This window comes from Aethalodelphis obliquidens, unplaced genomic scaffold (assembly GCF_003676395.1).
Source record: "Aethalodelphis obliquidens isolate GAN/ISIS:26980383/991018 unplaced genomic scaffold, ASM367639v1 scaffold5, whole genome shotgun sequence".
NCBI lineage: Eukaryota > Metazoa > Chordata > Mammalia > Artiodactyla > Delphinidae > Aethalodelphis > Aethalodelphis obliquidens.
The window spans coordinates 32,849,574-32,870,931 of NW_020837949.1; the positions used below are offsets into that span (position 1 = coordinate 32,849,574).

Below are 21,358 nucleotides of genomic sequence, written 5' to 3' on the forward strand. Positions count from 1 at the left end.
TTTCCTGGGTTTCAGCCTGCCAACTTTTGGACTGGAACTATACCATCAGTTCTCCTGGGTCTCCAGCTTGTTGATTTACCCTGAAGACCTTGAGACTTTTTAGCTTCCTTAACTTGTATGGACCAGTTTCTTACTCCTTAATCTCTCTCTCTTTCTCTATATGTAGTTTCCTAATATATTCATATATGTATATTTCATATATGTATTTCCTATTGGTTCTGTTTCTGTGGAGCACCGTGACTAATACAGAAGCTCTTAATGTAAACTTAGCCAAGGCCAAAATAAATTATTTCTGAAATGTGCATCTTAAAAAATTCCAGTTAAGAAATGGCAAAAATTCAAAGCAAAGCCCCCTCCCTGAATGTATCATTTATCAATGGAGAAAGTTAATATCTATCACATAAAGTTGTTGGGAGCTCAAATTAGATGACATAAAACAAAACATTGAGTAAACTGCTAAACAAATATTTCTTATTAATTATAACTTTCACCTGAAGTAACTCATGAATGTTGATGGCCTTAGAAGAAAGAGCCCAACTAAATGTGGAAAATGTGGTCTTGAAAACTGGAAGACCACCACCCCCAAAAACGTACTACAAATATGTACACACACCATGAATATGCTCATTACACACACACACACACACACACACACACACACACACACACACACACAGAAATCAACACATACAGACCTGTTTTGAGGAAAAATAATAAAGCTGACAAACTGTTAAACATTTTTATTGTGCAGACTTATAACTTTACAGGACATGCAGGATAAAAAAGTGTAAAATATCAGTAAGCATATAAAATTTCAGCTGTCTTTTGGACCAGCACTTGATTTGTACAAGGGACTAAGCATCTATATAGAACAGACATGTCTTGGGATACACAGTTTACAGATTGAATCACAAAGCAATTTCCCAAGTGATTTTCCTCATATAAAGATAAAAATATCTTTGCACTTAAAAATATTTCAGTATAGTACATTTTCAGTTATGTACACAGTTTAAAAGTAAAACTATGTCCATGCCAGTGTCTGTTTTAAATGCAAAAAACCTAAGTAGGTAACAGGTTGGCAATTAAAGTGTCAGGAGAACTGGAAGAGGCCAAAAAACAAACAAACAAACAAAAAAACAAGCAGAATTCCAACAGTTGTATGGAAATAAAAATAAAAGCATAACTGAAGGTTAAAAATAAAGTCCCCCTGGGAAGAATCTTAATATGAGCAGGAGGAATAAAAAGCTTTTTGATGTACCAGGCAGCTTTCTGTATGACTCAGGTTTACAGGTAAAATTCCTCAGTTTGAGTTCAGAAGAATTTGAATTTATTCCAGCAAAATTACCTCAATCTTTTATTACTGCCTCCTCCCCCATCTTCTCTCTGAGCAAAGTGATGCTTGGATTAGGTACAAAGCTCCTGGCAGGGGGAGGGGCCATGTGTCACAGCATTACAGACAGTTGCAAGTGCTTTACTTTGAAGAGGTCACATTTGCAACAACTCTGACAGTCTCACACAATGGCCTCCATTTTATGAGCCCTTCCCCAGAGGCCCACTGATCAGCTGAAAAGGGAACACAATGTTCAGCCACTAAACCACCCCAGTGATGGATTAGTTTGGAGTCAGGAAAGCGTGATTATTCTTGAAAATAAACGAAGCTGAATAGACATGCTGACCTCATTCAGCTGGTGAGAGACGGGGACAGTTGGCTTCTACTCCTGCCAGCCCAGAGAGGGCTTGGCCCCATTTATCCACCTTAATTCGTTTAATGGGGCTGATGTGGACCATACTCGATATAGGTAAAGATGTTGTGTCATCAAGTGCAGACATGAACTTCATCTGATTCTGTATCTCAGAGTCAGAAACAAGTGTGAAGAACTAGGTAATGGATTTTTCTAATTTTGGTCTTCAGGGAGGCTGCTGACCTAATGAAAGTTGATGAGGTGGACCCTATTTGAAAAGGAAAACCTGAAGAACAGGAAGGCACTTAGGTGTCACCATCTATATAACAAATATTCAGGCACAGAAAGTATCACAGGTTAAAATTTCAGGAGAGTAAGGCATTAGTCGGATCATGTGCAGATTATATTTTCTAACTTGATAAAGATCACTAGATTCCACTGGATCATTAAAGTGAATGGCAGCAATTCACTAACAGTTCAGAGGGAACAGTTGGTTGAAAACTGCCCACATACCTGTACACTCAATGGCAATAGCCTGGAATTCTTCCCTTACCATAAAATGATCAACATTTTAGAATAGGCAGTTGAGGTTGTTAGTTCTTTTTTTTTTTTCTCCTCCTCAGTTCTTCATATTTCTCTCAAATTATCTTTCAACGATAGGCTCATATCTCAGCCAATAAAACAATGATCCAAATGTAAGGAAAATATTTTAAGTGGGTTTTAAAAATTCATACCCCCCCAAAAATAGAAGACATAGCTCAGAAGAGACAAATAAAAGTTATGAAAACTGAGTGATTTCTTTGCTCTGAACCAAGAAAATTCATTCATATATTGTTGCTAACAACTTGAAATTGGCACCAAGAAAATTAAAAGGGAAAAAAAGAATCGGATATACTTCTATCCTTGAAGTGTCATTTATATTTCTTTCTGAGTGTTGATGTGGATATTGCTGAATATTTTGCCAATAGACTCAAATAGCGGGTCACAGAAGGCGTGGACATAGATGGAATAGACACGGCTGATGCACTGAATCTCAATCAAGAAACTCTTAATGCACGGTACAACTGCCCAGATGTGCAGAAAAGAGAGAATGGCAAAGTAAATGCCCCAGATGAGTGCCATTGGGATGCCAAAGAGGGCAGACAGCAAACGGTAAAACCAGTACTTCGTCACAGTGAAGGTGGTGAAGCTGGCCTTCCAGATGCCATCGAAACTGTGTGTCCCTTCTGGTTCTGCAATCACATCTTCAAAATCAATCTAAAAGGAAGAAGTGACAGAACATGAGCATGAAATAGAAGAAGAAAAGAAAAAAAAAACATTTCTGAGTATGCATAAATATATATTAGCTTTTATGTACAGGTTCTGTGTAAGATGCTAAAAGGCACCCAGCAGCATAAGCCTCGCTTGGAATTTGTAGGAAATTCAGAGATTTGGGCCCCACAAAAATCCCTAGGAGTGGCATCAAGGAGATTTTCTAACATGTCCTCCAGGTGCTTCTTTGCTGTGTGAAAGGTTGAAAACTGCTGCTCTGAGGGAAACTAAATGGATATGATAAAATTCCTGCCTTCAAGTAAAACCCAGCAACATGGATAAGTATACATGGCACTCAATAAAATGTAAATGACATGACCTAAGTTAATTGACTCCAAGACAACTACACACACAATGTTAAATGGTAGTTAGTTCATAACTGATTATCAACTCTTCAAACATTCAACTGGTAGAATATCTTCAGGAAATTAGATCATCGTGAGCTCTGAGGATTCAAGAAGTCTTCGTGGGGTGGTGGGACCTGAGCAGGGATTGGAAAATGGAGTATGATTTGGAAAGGAAGGAAGAAGGGATCTTGAAAATGCAGTGAGCAAGGCCCCAGGAACAAGGAAGGATGATACAGTGAGTGTCACAGGCAGATAGACCTGTGTGGCCACGGCTGGAAAGATGGGTTGAGGCCAGATTCAATTTTATTTTATATACAGTGGAGGTCTATTGAAGATGTTGGAGTGGAGGAATACAGCCACAATCAATGCAATCATTTATCAACATGAATTTGATATCAGTGTCCAGCCTGAGAAAAAAGGAAGAGACTCAAGGCAGAGAGATTCTTGCTGTATCTCAAGTTTGAGATGGTAGGGCCAAAACTGGAATAGGCCATGAAAAAGAAAAAAGAAAAGAATAAATAATGAATTTCAGGATGTTAAAGGAAGAATCCACAGGACTTAATTACTTCAAGGATAGGGAGAGAGAAAAGCCTAAGGTGAGCTTTGAGCTTTGAGCTTCAGGTTTTCCTGCTAGAGAGAGCAGAGGTGACATTAAAAGCAAGAAGAAAATTAGGAAGGCAGTTAAGAAAATGTTAAGCGAGAACTTAATTTTTGAATTGAGCAAACAGTAAGGTTTTGAATAAGGACAGATGCAAACATCAGTGATCCACACCTGTACTAGTCCCTTTTGGTGGCCACTAGGAAGTAATCAAATGAGTTTGCAGTCACATAGCACTTAATAGTTACCAAGTGCTTCTACATGCATTGTCTCCATGTGATCTGGGATTTCAAACCAATCTGGGAAGGTAGGTTGTCATTTTACAAAAGAAGATACTTAGGTTTAGAGAGGTGAAGGTGACTTGCTGAAATCAAACACAAAGCAATGGTGGGGACAGAATGCAAACTTGGCCCCTTTCCCAAATAGCGTTCTCTCCCACAGTATGTGTTCACTTAAGCAATTAATTCCCAGGAGCTTTTATCCCTCTGGAAGGATTATATAGACTAAACTGAAGCATAGGGTAAAAAAATTACCACCAAAAGAATAGGACAGAGCCAGCTTAACTGCTTGGTGGTGGCAGCAATATGAAGGGATCTAATGTAGTTTGAAATCCAAACAAGTTGATGACTGCTAGCAGCAATCCAGCTAATCTCAGGATTAGGGAATTAGAACTTGGGTGACTCCATGGAGCCTCTCAGTGCCAAGGAGCCACTTTTGATTCAACACAACAAAACCTCTTTCGTAAAAAGTACATAATACTTACCAATAGTTAAGGTTTATTTTCTAGAACATTCTGTTTCTTGATCTGTTGTCCAATGTCCTAAGAATATGTAATATATAAAAATGGTATGTCCACAATTATCTAAATGAAGCTAAGTAACTTTATTGTTGTTCTAATGTTTTCTTTCTTCATTTAGATCTAGACTCAGAAGTAAACATTTACTTGTGTGTTTTCAAAGGCTGTTCTAAATATGTGGCAAGTCAGATCAGTCCTTTAATGAAGTTTCTGTGCAGTTTACTTGTCTACTGTGGGGTTTTGCTCAGATAATGCATTTTCCTAGAGCTATTAAAAATAAAGCCCTGCTGTTTTCCTTCATCCAACTGAAAGGTACCCAAAGAATTGAGTATTTTTTAAAGATGACCTTATTTTGTAAGAGGATTTGGTGAAGTCAGAATGAATGCGCTAGAGCAGGTGTTCTTAACCTGAGTCAAAGGATGGGCAGTGTTGGTCCACGAATGCCCTGAAGTGGGTGCATACATTTTGAATGTACAATAGAAAAGGGTCCATTGCTTTTTCTTAGAAAATAGTCTATTACCAAAGAAGGCTGGTAAGCACTTTATGGGAACAGAGGATTCCTATCTCTTTACAGAACAGAATTTAAGCACGTCTGCCTAGAGATTCTTTTCCAAGGGAATAGATAGTTACTAACATTTGTTGATTGGCTATCATGATCAAACACTGTTCTCATTTAACTTACAGCAACTCTGTAATTTATTATTCCCATTTCATAGAAAAATGTAAGGTTTAATAAGTTGTCCAGGTAAATAAGAGGTGGATTTGAATTTCTAATCTGGTTTGAAAGATACTGACTCTTTCTTCAATACCACATTGCTTAAAAAAATATTTTTCAAATTTTCTCTAAGACGATTATAGTATTTCATAATTAAATGGTACATTAACAAAAAAGAGTTTATTGAATTTAACCCTTTGGTAACTGTAAGAATTCCCATAGTGTGGTCTCTGAGGAGCGTGTTACGATGAGGTCATACACATATATACACAATTGGTCCTTAGTGAAGATCTATGAACATATGCATGTGTGTAAGATTTCTCAATGATAAGTTAATTTTTCTAAACATAAATATAAATGCTTTTTTCAATGAATATTTTGGAAATTCTTAAGCTTTATTTTAACTTGCTTTGATTATTTCAAAGCAAGTTTAGTGTTTTTTAATGCTTTCCAGAAACTGCAGTGAGCATGATTTATTTATCCTCAAATATCCAAGTAAATTTAGAGCAGGTCTCCAGGGGTGGACAGCAACATGACAAAACTAACATGTTATATAAATATATTCAGTTAGTTGCTGCTTTAGTCTTAAAAACTTTAAGTGGCTTAAAATAATATTAAAAGTAGAACCAATTAGATGCAGCTGAGAAAAAAAATAAGGCAGGTTAAGGAAACACAATGAAGCCAGAAATAATGTTTCGTTTCTCTCCACCTCCATTTCTGCAGCAGTAATAGTAATAGGTTTTTGTGAGGAGAACATGAGAAAATTTATGCAAAGTGCTTAGCATGGGGATAGAGCATTGCAATACAGTAAATGCTTAATAAATGGCATGAAAAAAGTACTTGCTCTGGGTGACTAAGCTTTTTAATTGCAATAAGAGAAACTATCAGCTGAAAAGTATATGGTGGCTGTGAATTCAAACCTCATCAATGCTTCAAAAGAGCTAACTTCCATCTGTAATCATCTTTAACACAACCCTCTGAGATGCGTGCTCTTATTCTCATTTTACATATGAGGCTACTGTGGGAGGTTAAGAAATTACCCAAGGACACAAGGATGATAAGTGGCAAAACTGGAACTTGTCCTACCCCAAGTTTGACCTTTTTCTGCTTATGTATCCCTAGGACTATAAGCTCTTCCAGTAGCCTTATTCGCTTAATTTTCACCCATATAGATATGCTTTCTAAAACATTCACATTTTGATTATTAAAGGAATTACTCTTGTTAATGTTTCCATTTTAAGTTAGGACATCTAGTAACTAGGATGTTTTGCATTTTTGGTACTGATTGAATTTCCATGGCCCTGAACATTATGTTCTCACAATCCTGGGCACCTAGCCAAGGACTCTCTCTAAATGGCAGATAAGGAAACTGAGGCACGATTTAAATGGGCCAGGCATTCTCAAGGTCCCAAGTGAATCAGTGGAAAGGCTGAAATTAGAACTGTAACTTCCTGATTCCCAGGCCTAGATCCAGCCCTGCCCTCCACATAATTTCCCTAGGAACTTACATCTCTCTCCCCAGGTCCCTTCTCTGCCTACCCCATTCATATCTCTAGGTCTCCTGTAAGTCTCTCACTGTCTTCTAAGACATAGACTTGAAATGTATCTCTGTGTGAGGTTAGGAGAAGTGTCCTTTTCTCAACACTAATACAGACATTTCTGTACATTTATCTAGGGTGAAGAAAACTGGAGGGAATATTTTGAAAAATATCCTCATTATACATTTTGATATGTATTCATAATGCACTGAACCCAACAAAGTTCTGTTTGTAATCAGTCATTCCATCTAAAGGTAGTTCACAATTCCATCCATCAAAGCATAGTTGCTTTAGCAGATTCATAGGTATTTAAAGCTGAAGGAATCCTTAAAGAAAAGGAGTCCCATTTGAGATAGAGAAATCGATGGGCAAAGCTGTCAGATGACTGGATCAAGAATACTTTCCCACTTAATGGCAGGCACAGGATTGGAATTCAGACTTAGAAACTCTCCTAGGCTCTTCCACAGCTGTCTGCTGTCACCATACATCCTCAATCATCTGGATGCTACATTCTGTAGTCAATGTAAAAGGCAGCTAGGCTTGTATGTGAATTTGAACATCACTGAATGAATGATGATGCCTGTTTTTGACAATCTCCAGTGTGCTCATCGTTCACATGCATCATTGGTTTGATTTATCCCTTATCAAAGCTGTCACTCTGGCGTCCCGTTCCCTCAGGGACATGCTCCTCTTATCCCTCTATAGGAGGGCAGGTCTTGCTCAGAGCAGAACTTTATCTGCTCACCTAGATTTGGAGCAGAACAGCAGTTAGAGATTTGCTTTTAAACAACACAAAAACCAAGACATGCAGGTGCCATTTAGTTTCTTAGAATGGGATGCCTCAGATGAGGTTGAACAGCTTCTCCAAGAACTGATTTTCTGTTCTGTGATCTATGGAACAAGTTGCGCCTCTGGCCCGAATCATTATGCAGACTGCAAGATCAAAGGCATAAATATGCTTCAGTGATATTTCTGTGTCTTAATAGATGCTTTATAAGGAGTCAACAGTTTATATAACTAGATTTTTATAAATGACATTAAATACTTTTGTGCAACATTGACTTACGATGCTATAATTTTGGAAACGTAAGTTAACAAAAATCTATCAGCAGATGTTCAAGAAAAGCAATCTGTCTCATTGTGTTTTAATAACAGCTGGCTAATACAGTAAGTCTCAGATTTCGTCTTGTTAAATGTATGCAATGGAAATATTTAAAAAACATTTTATATGTACACAGGATTAAAAAACCATGGGGTCATTTTTTGTCTCAAAATTTGGACATTTTATTTATGAATAAGGAATTTTCAAGAAGGAAACTTTAAGTATATTTGAGATTTAACAAGCAATGATGCTTGCCTTGTCTGTTTCTGTGGGAAAATATCTTTTTAGACTTTTGTCAAAATTGTGAAAAAATCACAAAATTGTGATTGTATTGGATATATGGAGCACATAAATAATAACAAACAAGATGTTTACAGAAGATGTGTGTTGCCTGCTCTAAATCCACAGTCCCACTTCTCTGCCAAGTGAATCTTCATTTATTCAGGTCTTGGAAATAATTCTTTTATCTCAGAGTTAAGTTATAGTTGGTTATAGACTTGCCAGGGTAATCTTAGTCTCCTTGGTGAGTGGTCAGTTTAGAGTAGACATGTGACCCAATTCTGGCCAATGAGATCTAAGTAGAAGTCTGCTGGGCAAGACTTCCAGGAAAGCTTTATCTTCCTTATGAAAAGAAGCAGAGGTATATGATGTGGCCCTTTGCCCCTTTCATCCTACTTAGAAAATGATGTATTGCCTTAGTGTAGAGAAGTCATCTTGTGATCATGAGGTGACATGTATAATTAAGAGAATAGAAGATGCTGCTTTTGCTATTACCAAACTACTGAAACAATGCCAGTAGCTGTCTGCCTCTAGACTTCTCCTTATGCTCTTATTTTTAAGCCACAGCTCTTCAGATTTTCTATTACCTATAGCAGAGAGCATTCTTAAGTGATATAGTAACTAACACTCTTTCCTATTGGTTGGCATAGTAGGTGTACAGCTCCTCATATAGAAACCTGAATTCAATTAATAACCTCAAAATATCTTTTCAACACTACTAGACTCTACCCCCAGAATGTACTCCTTAACCTGTATCAGAAGAGTTTGTTTTACATTAACATTTAGTTTTAGCAAAGTGTAAGTAGGATGATAAATTGACTATGAAAAAGCAAATTCATGTATTCTGTGATAGCATCTAAGATGACTCCCAGTGATCCCCCCTCCCCCACTTCTTGGTATTCATGCTTTGTGTAACACCCTCCCCTTTAGTGTGGGCTGGATTTATTGATTTGCTTCTAAATAGTATAATGTGGCAAAAGTGATGGGGTGGTCACTTCCAAGATTAGGTTACAAAAGACCATGGCATCATCTTGCTTCCTTTCTTGCTCTCTTGCTTGCTTGCTCTGCTGGAAGCCAGCTGCCATGTTGTGAGCGGCCCTATTGAGAGGTCTGTGTGGAAGTTAACTGAGGGAGAACTCTAGCCAACAGCCACTGAAAAACTGAGTCCTCAATCCAGCAGCCTGGGAGGATCTGAATCCTACCATTGGCCATGCGAGTGAGCTTGGAAATGGGTCTTCTCCTAGTCGGGCTTTGAGATGACTCCAGCCCTGTCCCCTGGACTGCAGCCTGTGAGAGGCCCTGAACCAGAACTACTCAGCTAAGTCACACTTGGATTTCTGACACACTGTTAGATGGTAAATATTTATTGTTCTAAGCTACTAAATTTGGGGGTCATTTGTTATGCAGCTAGAGATGACTAAAACAAACCATCTTTATTTTGATGATCATGTTTTATTTTCTATTACATTGCTCTTTTTTCTGTTAGATAATTTAATTTTTAAGCTTATAGAAAAATGTATATAATGAATGTACATAAATATCCTGGAATTTGGTCCTGGAGCAAAGTCTAGAAATATATGAGAAGGAAATGCAGCATTTTCAACTTTCTACAATTCATATCAAACTGAATATTAGAAAAGTTTTAGGCAATTGATAGTGCTATCAGCGCATATCCATAAAGTGCTTGGCTTTCTACCCAGATATGCACCAAGGACTAAGAGCCAGCTCCACCTGGAAGACGCATCACTGAATCTTGACTTCTGAATATAATGTCTTGAATGCACCAGCACAGGGGTAGTGTTGCAAAAGAATCAACTGGAGGGAGGATGCTTGTTAAAATGCAGATGCTCAGGCCCATTTCAGACTCAGATCACACTCTCTGGGTTGGGGCCTGGGGAATCTTATGCAAATGATTCCTAGCGAATGACACATCCATTTGGATTTAGTGACAACTTCTTTTTGTTGCCGATACTCTTTCCCCTCCATGCCTGGAAGCCCTAGTCTGCTTCCTGCTTCTTTCTGGAAACTCCTCATGTGCTGGCTGGCATCTGGAAGTTGATGGATAATGAATGAATGGAAATTCCCTTGAAAAGCTATTCCTAATTTAAACCTATAAATATTTATTATTGGACAAGGATGAATGACTACTATTTATTATGAAAAACACAAAAACTGGCAATAGAAATCCTGATTTATTTTTCATGACTCTAAACCCAGTATAAACAAATGCATATTTTAAAAATCAAATACGTACTTCTAAAATCCTAACACATGAACCAAACCCACACATACAGAAGGAGGGTTGAGACTAATTTCAAACTCCCCTCAGTGTTCTCTCACATATTTCCAACATGTTGAACAGCCTTTGAAGTCAGTGGAATAAATGTTATCCATGAGTGTGTGGGTGTAGAGAGGGCTGAGAACCAGCACAATTAAATGTTACCAGAACACAGGAACTTTGCTCTAATGCCTATGTGTTTTCTCAGGGGCAAAGGCAAAATACCCATTTGTTTACTGGGCTGAACTAGCACTACTGTAGGAAAAAAGCTGCAGTGTTCTTGCAGCCCCGATTGAAAAGAGGAGGCCTGGACTGTATCCTTAATGCTTATGATTGCTTGGATTTCCAGAGGATCCACACACGGTCCTAGGAAAAATGTAAATCTGCGGTGGGAACATTGAAGTGTTCTTGGGCTGCTTTGGGGTAGCAGGTGCTAGGCAACTTCACCTTGTGGGAGAGCACAGGATTGCCTGAAGGGAGAGGGCTGCATTACTAACCAGGGTTTCAAGCTGAAAGAGGACAGAAAGGTGGGTATATACCTACCTCTGAGTGAGAGAAGAGGGCTGGGTGTAGAAACAGGGGTGCAGAGGGGACCTGCAGTCCCTGGCCTGGGCCTCTAGCTGGGACCCTTGAGTGTCTCTCTTTGGATTGACCTCCCTGTTGTTGCTTCTCAGACATTACAGAGACCTCAGAATAATGATATTTTATACATATAGTGTCCTATTTCACTCATCTGCTTCTCTTCACAAACTTGTGAAGTTCTAGGTTATCTTCATAACAAGAAAGGAAAATAGTCTTTTATTTCCCCAATAAGGAAAGGTCACTTAACTAATAAATGAATGGACCAAACCAGGACCTAGGGTAGGTCTATATCTGTTGTACCCATCTTGGTATCCTCCACAATTCCTAGTAGTACTATGCACACATTAATTAGCAAATATTCCTTCAATATGTATAATATTTTAAAGGAGCTATAAATGTCCATTGAAAGAATGTAGGCATACATTAACTATCATATTATCTACTATGAATTCTTTTCCAATTTCACAAGTGCACTTTTATTTATCGATATTTTTGGTATCCCATTTTATTAAAAGAGATGTTCTTTTCACCATAGCTCTATAATACCACGACCTGATCAAAATGAAGTGTAGGGTTGGTTATCATTTAAGTTACTTGAACGGCATGGAAAGCCTACAGAGGAGGGGGCAATTCAAACTCAGAAGTCTTCAGCTTTAAGGAAGAATGATTTAGAAAATATTGGTTAAAGCATGTTGTTGCTTTGTTGGGTTTTGCCTCAATGATCTGAATAACTACAGTTGTGTAGATCTGGCCCCAAAGCAGGGGGCACGCACTGGAGTATGTTGAGGAGGGGAAGCAGGGGTGGAAGCAGAAGTAGCAGCCCAGCTCTTTGGGGAATCAGTAGAGCACACCAGTGGGGAAGAGATAGAGTGAGGAGAGTGAATTTGTTCTTTGGTGTCTCTAGTCTCCACTTTTCCTCATGTTTTCGTGTGTGTGTGTGTGTGTGTGTGTGTGTGTGTGTGTGTGTGTGTGTGTGTTTCCCCAGTGCAGGAGGCCTACATTGTAATTTGTGCTTTAGAATGAATTTAGGTGACTATGTTCTTTTTCCTGGCAGGGGTATAGGGGGATGCACAGAGCAAGGCAGAGCATCATCTCCAACTGTCCTTTATTGTGTCATTAATGGACTTAGGGCATGAGTGTGGCGGATATATTCTGAGGCAGGAGAGTTGTACAGAGGTTTTGGAAAAGCAATGACATACATTATAGAGTACTATATGCCTCAATTGGTTCATCACATCCTGTATGTGAGGACCTTCAAGGCAGGTGTTATTTTCCCCATTTTACAGACCAGGAACCTGAGTCTCAGGGAGGTTGTAATCAGTGACTGAACCAAACGCAGGACTTAGGTCTCTTGGATCCTCCATCACACAACTCTCTTTAACCCCACACCAGTCCTTATTCTGCTTATGAAGCCCTGCTCAATCAGAATCACGTAGGAATTTCTGAATCCACGTGCTCTGGTTGCTCTCCCTTGCCTGCAACCATGCTTCCCATCCAAACTAACAGATAATGCTGCCCTGACTCAGCATAACCATTTCTACCAGGACAGGGCATGTGAATCCAAGCCAGAGGATGTGGCTGGCCTCCTTCTGCTGTCAAACCTCCATGCTCAGCATTACCCTCACTCTCCAGCAACCAAGCTCTTCTCTGGTCAGGACCCCCTGAGTCATTGACCATTGGTTACGAGGGTCCCCATTGCCTTGTCACCTCTCTGTGGCTTTTTCTGGTTTACCATAACATTGTACCTTTCCCTATTCCATTCCTGTAGGGCCAGTGGTTCTCAAACATTAGTCCATTCATTTCTTTGTTAAAATGCAGATTTCTGGGCACTGAGATTCTGAGTCGGTTGTGTCTGAGAGTAGGGTCCTGGTGTCTGTACCTCCTCCCTCATTTTGATGTAAGTGGTTATAGGTAAGACACTTTGAGAAAGAAAAAAAAAAACTGTCTTAGGCTGTCTTAGCTCTCTGCTAGGTGAGAGGATCTGAAAAATCTAACACTCAGATCTGAGTGGGCATGATACTAAGTTAGTTACTGTGTTGCTCTCTACTGTTGAAAGGCAATATGGTACCCTGCTTGACAGCATGAGGGCTGCTTTGAATCTCAGCTTTGCTAAGCTACTAAACCTCCCTGTGCCTTAGTTTCTTATCTGTAAATTGTGGGTATAATGGTACATACTTCATAAGATTATTCTGTGTATTAAATGACTTAACTTATGCAAAATATTTGGGACAGTGCCAGGGGCAATGGTCAATACTACATCAGGAGCTTCTGGCCCAGGCACCCAAACCAGGAGAAGTGGGGAAGTGTCAGGGATTTCAGTAGCAGTGTTGGGAGGATGGAGGAGCTATCTTGGAACAGGAGAACCTCTTGGCATTCCTGAAACCATTTTGTGCAGGTGGGTGCTTATTTTCCATTCTGCCATTAAGCAGATAAGAAGGATTAGCTCATCTCTTGCATGTGTGTTAGCCTTCTGGAGTTTATTGTAAACATGAGGCATACATGCCCTGGGGGAGAGATGCTCCAGCTGACTGAGTGACTGGATGTGTCTGAAAGTGGCAGCAACACCAAGCAGACAAGACTCTCTTTGCTTTAGATTAATTCCTTTTTGCCTTATTCTTCCTTTCCTTTTGCCTTTCACCTGAAGGCAACCACCAGGTTTTTCCATCTTTTGCTCTTCTTAGGAGGGAGAATAAATGATCCTTGGGTTTGTATTACACTTTGAAAATTTAAGTTAAATTTCCCTGCTCTGATAACAAAAATATACACTCCTAGTTTACATCCTGTTATGCATTGAATTGTGTTCCTCTCAAAAAGATACGATGAAGTCCTAATCCCCAGTATCTCAGAATGTGACCTTATTTGGAGACAGGGTCTTGTAGATATAATTAGGATGAGGTCACACTGGTGTAGAAGTGGGCTCCCCATCTGAGATGGCTGGCGTCCTTATAAGTAGATGGTAATGTGAAGACACAAGGAGAAGGCCATATGATTGATTTGAGTTATGCAGCTGTAAGCCAAGGAATGCCAAAGATTGCCAGAAAACCAGAAGCTAGGGAGAGACAAGGATGGATTCCCCTGCAGGTTTCAGAGGGAGCATGGCCCTGCTGACCTTTTGATTTTGGACATCCAGACTCCAGAACCATGAGACTGTAAATTTCTATTGCTTTAAGCCACCTAGTTTGTGATACTTTTTAAGGTATCCCTTGGAAACGAATATACATCCTTTTGAAATTGCTAAAAACTGTCCTTGATGATGAGATGATTTGGGGATTCCAGAGCATATTCATACCTCCTTGAGTATGCTGTGCACTCTTTCTTCTGGGGATCCCAGTCAGGAACCTAAAATCACAGTTGGTGTACCTGAGACCAATTGGCCGTGAGCCTTCTTCAGGAATCTGGAACTATCTCTCCTGTCCACATGGCCTCACATTTTCATTATTACAAAAAGCACCTAGTGTCAGGTGGCTTGGTACAAAGCAGGCTACATATCTTTTGATTCCTTTTTTTTTTTAATCTTCAGCCTTCTGGTATTGATTTGGTGGCACTTGTTGATGTTGAGTGTTACCAAACAAGTGACATGGAACAGTTCACAGTGTAAAAATAGGCCAAGCAAGGGCCAGTGATAGGAGCACTGAGACTAGAGCATTGAACTTGAACAGGGAGGAGCCATACCTTGGGGGCGCTTATGTTTGTCATCCCTGAAGAGAAATAACTGCAGCCCTTCAAAGTGTTGGAAGCTTACTTCTCAAATAGAAAGTCCTGTATTGTTTAATGCATGGAAATCTTATTTTATCCAAACATACAATGATAAGGATTCATCCAGAGGGCTCACTTTCTCACAAAATTCTGTTTACACTTGGGGGTTTGTTATTCTTTAAACTTCTGGGCATGTCATGGGAAAAATATGAATGATCACTGCACTAAAGAAAATAAAAGCTCTTTCCATTCCATCAAAGACATAAGAGACGGAAATGTCTTCACTGTTTTCAAGCTACCCATTGGTTCACATAGACATTTGTTTGAACCAGAGCTTTTTAAACACTCTTAACTTTTTTTCAGTTTCTACAACTCACTTCCTGATGGCAGAGGTTGTTTCCTACCATTCACTTAAGTCAACCTAGTGTTACTAATAGTTTTCGTCTTACCTCACTGCTTGAATATTTTTCCCTCCAGTGCTTTAAGTCTGTTTATTAAACAAATAGAAAATTAATGAAATAAATCTCTGTAGGTTTGAACATTGCTTGGCTAGTGAGGAAAAGGATTTACACTAGGGTCCTTGTAAGGTCTAAGCAAGGATAATCACAGCCCATCATGTGGCTCCCAAGACATAGCTCCCAAGCTCTACCACAGGGTTACTCCATCTGGGCACTTGTTGGCATTTTGGGCCAGATAATTCCTTGTTGTTAGGGTGAGGGTGCTGTCCTGGGAACTGTAGGGTGATTCTCAACATCTCTGTCGTCTACCCACCAGATGCCAGTAGCACCTCCTAAATTTTGACAACTAAAAATGTCTCCAGACATTGCCAAGTGTCCCCTGGGAGGGGGAGCAAAAAATAATCCCTGGTTGCAAACTGGTGCTCTAGAAAATCAGAATACAATTTGCTGAGACAGTACCTGAACTTCAGAAACATTTATAGCCTACAATGCATGCATATTTATTGCAGGCACTTTTGGTTTACAGTACTGTGGCCTTGTGAGTTCATTCATTCCTTCATTCAGTAGTTATGAAATACCTACTTTTTGAGGATGGAATAAATGAACCAAGCAAACAGAGCCAGGATAGGGTCTATGAGCTGGCTATGGGTGTCACTGAAAAGGGGACAGTGCCAATAAAATAGACATGGCCTCTGGCTGCTCAAGCTTACTTTTAGGGTAATAGAGGAAGTCACTTTCTTGCCCCTCCCCAAATCACTAACCTCTTGAATTTAGACCAGACCATTTTTTTCATCCCGCCTACCCCAAACTTATTTAATGGTTTGATTTTGTATGTGTGTGAGATTATTTCTGCTACTAGACTGTAAACTCCCTGGAATCTAGTAGATACTAAATTAATATTTGTTGAATAAATTAGTGAATGCTTTCATTTATTAAGTTATATTTCTCTTTCTCCTATTTACAAGAGCACAAACACGATAAAATCTCCTTTAGGAAAGAAAGTTCTGAATGTGTTATTATCTGGCCAGGGGCTAGTGATTGCATTTATTGATTGCATTCTATTATTCTAACCCAGTCATAGTAGTTTTGGTAAAAGAATGATCAAAAGGTGAGTAATGACAGGGAAGACAGATCTATTCAGTTTTTGTTTATCATGAAATTTGGGTTCATACCTACAGATTTAGGTTTAGATTTAAACCTATAGCTTAGCTTAGGGAGCTGATGAGCTCCCTGAGAATGTTCAGGGGGTCTGGAATTCAAACAACTTCATTTTTACTTTCAGATTCATACAGCTGGGGTGCTAAATGATGGGATTAAAATCACATAGGGTCCTAAATTCTGAACTTTATATGGGTCAGAGAGAAACAGACTCTTTATAGCTGGGTAATGGGAAAATATGATTCAAAGTAATAGTGCTTCCGTCCTGTAGTTCTTAGTCATCTGATCCTATTGCTCACAGTTGGGCTGTTAAAAGAACTTCAGAAATGTGGCCATATATGAACTAGGTGAATTTGATAACTGTCGGCACTCAGAAAGTCTGAGCATTTTCTATTTAGCTAGACATTTTTAAGACCATTGCTCTAACTAAAGTTGCAAATAATTATGAGCTTCTTTGTTATGTGAACTAAGAGAAATTGGCTGGTTACAAAAAATAAAAAACAAAAATTACTGAAAGTTTGTAACCAACTTTGGAACTGATTTTCTGATCCATCTTTGAACACAAACAGCCAGTTTGGAGGCAAGGGCAGTAAAAGGAAAGACCGCAGAGTTCTGAGCCCAAATGAGAAGGGGAAATGAACTCCAGCTCTTGATCTTCTTCAGGACCAAATATTTATTTGCAGTATATTTGCATTCAGCATGCCATCTGTTGATAGCTCAGTATTTCAAAGATGATTTAGTTAAGTCCCACAGCCTTACTATTAAGAGTAAGAATGACAATTGGTAAAATCTAAGAAGAAGGTAATAAAAATAGTATTGATGAGGGGGTCCTCCACCGTTATCTCTGCATGGACTTTTATGCACGTTTACAGCGTTCCACACTTTTATGAATATTGGTTAACTGGAATCACAGAATTTTAGAAATAAAAGTGACTTAGCGATCTTCTACTTCAACTTATTGATTGTTAGATGAATAAACTGCTGTCCAAAGGGTCCAAGTGACTTTTCCGAGGCCCAAGGTAACACTTGAGGTCAGTGTCCAAGAGAGATCTGGAATTCAGGTTTCATCTGAGGCTCAGTTTCCCCATCTGCTCTGAGGAGTGATTCGCATCAGTAAAGCACTTCTCAGTGACTTCTCTCTTCTCTGTGCCAGGCCCTGGAGAAGTGTGGGACACCTGCCATCCCTAGGTCCAGTGAAGCTTCCTGTGGCCTCTGCACCATTAGGAGAAAAACCAGTGCATGTTGTCAGCTCCATTCCTAGTATGCCTGAACCATGAACCCAAGTGAAAAAGAGGGATAGGGATGATGTTCTGACACTCTAACCTGCTGATCTTCCTCTTGGGGAGAATAGAAAGAATGAGCAAAGGAAAGGGAAAAACACCAGGACTGAATTACATAAGTGACATGAGATTTATCCCACATACAAAGTCTATCTTATGTAGTTGCTATAGCAGAGTTCCAGAAAGCACTTTTTTTTTGTAATAGGAATTTGAGTGATAAATATCATATTCTAATAAAAATTCTAAGGACTCTGCAGGATGAGGACCTAGAGAAGTAATAATTTCCCCACTGTAGCCCTTACAGTCCTGAAAGTTTTGTCATGATACACAGTTTTTTTATTAAGAAATTCTGCGAGTCGAAACCAGACTCAATTCCAGCTGTACATTAGCATCACCTGGGGAGCTTTCCAAAGAGAAAAGAATACATAGGCCTGGGCCCCATCCTAGACCAATTCAATCAGAATTTCTAGGGATGGAGCGTGTACAACAGTATTTTTAAATGTTCTCCAGATGATTTGTAGCTAGGGTAAAGGACCACTGGTCTAAAGTCACAAAACAGCCACCCTTTGCAGAAGCCACACTCTCTCATGAGTTTAAATCACAATAGGGATTTATACAAGCTGCAAAATTGTGTGACTATGCAATGTGTAGGAGGGATTGGATGGGCAGGCTTGCCATAAAGATAATGTTTCATACTGACCTTTTGGTACATACAATGCATGCATTTTGTAGTATTCTACTTTCAGATGTTTACCACTTGCATTCTCAACCACTGTTAACACAATGCCACATCAACTCCTCTTTGCCCCCAAACAAACCAGGTATCCTGCAGGAATAGAGGAAAGTGTTCATACATATGCTTGTGCTTCATTATGAGACTGTGTCAGTATTCTTATACACCAAACTGTAGCTGTAGAGGTAGAAGGATTTGAGAAGCTACATAAACAAGTAATTTAACACACTACTCTTACAGAACAACCTCTTGTGACACATTCCTGGGATTAACTGCTCTTATTACTTGGAATTTCTTCTCCCATGTAACCTAACTTTTCTTTTTTTTTCAACTAACCCCTTCCTCCTTTTTCCTTGTCCTGAATGGTGATTGTGTCTGAGCAGTATTTTCCTTGTTAAGTCTCATAAGAACCTAGCAGTAACTAAAGGCAGTTGTCATTTTATGTTCACTTTGAACTCTTCTAACAAACTGCCAGACAAAACAGTCCCTCCCCAGCCCTACCTGGGTGTTTCTCTTCATCTCTTATCTCCTTCCTTTTGCTCTTCCCTAGGATCTTTCCAGCATCTCTACCTCCTTATAAGATCAAAACAGATCCTATATTTAATAAGTCTGACCAATAGCAAATAAAGTAGAGAATCTTGTCTGTGACATTTTTGTTTTTTTTGGATTACATTCTCCTTTTGATTCCATTCATTGTGCTTCCTTTAAAATATCATTAAATTATTGAGATGTTTAATGTTCAGACACAATTGATAGACTTAGTTTTGGTCCCCTATTGCTCAAGGGGTGTGGAGCATGATGGATTCATTTAAGGGTGTGTTTACAATAGTGATTCTCACCCAGGAGATCTTGGTCCCTTAGGGGCTGTGGAATTATTACAAAGGGTTTCCATATCCGTTGTGTTTACCAAGCATCTTGATTTTCCACATCACAAGCTCCCACAGAAATGACAACCCTCTCCTGATATTTTCTTATTTTTCATATATTTACCTATTTGTTTCCCGCTTAATAGCTATACGTTTTATTCCTAGTCTTTTAACATTATCTTACTTTGTATTGGTTTTTATCTTATTTTTATGGGCTATTTGTAATTTGCCAAAAATCACTTTGATGTTATTTTTTATATATGTTAATAAGGTCATTGTAATTGGTGTCATTTGTAAGTTGAGAGTTCTCTTTAACTTGTTCATTCCAGTCATTGATAAAGCATTAAATGTACTACGACTGTGGTCTTGGCTGTATATTAGATATCAGTCACACCTAAAATTCACATTACACATCATCACCCTTTTTTAATGGCAACTTTCTAGTCCTGCCTATGCTTAACTGAATAATGACCCTGATTTCCTATACTTAGCTTATTGATGAGAAAACTATTTGGGGTCAAATTGACACATCTTACTCTTATCCTTATTATAGTAAATCAACCTCCTATCACGGGAAATGATAGAAAGAAGCATATCTGGAAAAGGAGCTAACATTCATTTCACTTGGCCCAGACATCAATAATGAAACAAATGATGTCTGACCCCTTCTAGAAACATTTAAGTGTTTTGCTTGTTTTTTGTTTTTATTCTTCTGAGAAGAGATCTGAGATCTCTGACAGACCACCTATGAGGTACAAAGAAACTTCTATGCTTTTGAAACAGTGGATACCACATCCCAGCTAGTAAAATCTCAGCTCTCTGTGTACTTAATATCTAGAAGTAATAAAGCGAAAGAATAGGAAGAAGAGGCTTGGGTTTCTCAAAGCTGTTGTCTCCTTTAGGCTTTGAGAAAGGTTTTAGATTTTTCTTCAGAACTGTCTCCGGACCTAGTCATTTCTCTGATGTTTGCATTTGTCCAAAGGTATATGGGGAGTCTGACAGGGAGTCCTTCTACCCCTCTCTTGGCAAGGGAGCTTTCATGTGGCCTGAGACCCAACTCTCAGCCTTCATACTTCTGGCCCCAGGGGGCAGTGCCAAGCAGCAGCAATGGCATCTTTTGGCATTCTAGGAATCTGCCTGCCCTGCCTGCGAGATACTTAGGAGATTAGCCTTATTCTGCAGGCCCTGGGAAGTCATCCAGGTGCCTCAGCCTGCTTATTGGAAGGCTCAGGAGAGATGTATCTATGTCCTCTTCAAACTGGAGATTAAAACATTCTAAATAATAAATTTATATACATATTAGAGCAGGTTGTCTCTTTACCTTAGTAAACAGAGTGAATGTTTTTGCATTTCTTTCTTAATTATTTGGATATGTTTTTCCTTATAAGGCTTTAAATGTGGCAGCTGCAGAGAAAAGGAGCAAAGGAATACACTCAATGACATAATCCTACTGTCTTTTAGCTCACTGAAGACATTCAATTACTTAAAAAAGAAATTTCAGTTTCTTTTCAGCAGATTCAATTTGGCATCCATTTTCTTTCTTTCTTTTTTTTTTTTTTTTACTAAAGTACATGCATATTTTTCTTTAATTGATCTTTTTGCATGTCCACTTTTCCTCTAGACATGAAGTTTTGTTTTTTTTTTTTTTTTAACATTTTTATGGGAGTATAATTGCTTTACAATGGTGTGTTAGTTTCTGCTTTATAACAAAGTGAATCAGTTATGCATATACATATATCCCCACATCTCCTCCCTCTTGCGTCTCCCTCCCTCCCACCCTCCCTATCCCACCCTTCTAGCTGGTCACAAAGCACCGAGCTGATCTCCCTGTGCTATGCGACTGCTTCCCACTAGCTATCTATTTTACATTTGGTAGTGTATATATGTCCATATATACACTACCACTCTCTCACTTTGTCCCAGCTTACCCTTCCCCCTC

General features: G+C 39.0%; 1 protein-coding gene and 1 long non-coding RNA gene across 3 annotated transcripts in view; both read right to left on the reverse strand.

The window, feature by feature from the left end:
• Positions 1-725: 725 nt before the first annotated feature.
• The window catches only part of CAV1 (caveolin 1), a 33,880-nt gene continuing 13,247 nt past the window's right edge, over positions 726-21,358 (reverse strand). For both annotated transcript variants that reach the window (XM_027102131.1, XM_027102130.1), the window contains exon 3: positions 726-2,939. In XM_027102131.1, coding sequence (XP_026957932.1) covers positions 2,598-2,939 — 342 coding nt within the window. In that variant the 3' untranslated portion in view covers positions 726-2,597. The remainder of the gene's footprint in view (positions 2,940-21,358) is intronic.
• LOC113618191 (uncharacterized) lies at positions 14,831-21,137 on the reverse strand. The gene is made up of 3 exons (XR_003431918.1): positions 20,741-21,137; positions 18,521-18,646; positions 14,831-17,752 (listed from the first exon to the last, which is right to left on the reverse strand). It is a non-coding gene; the product is annotated as an uncharacterized LOC113618191 (long non-coding RNA).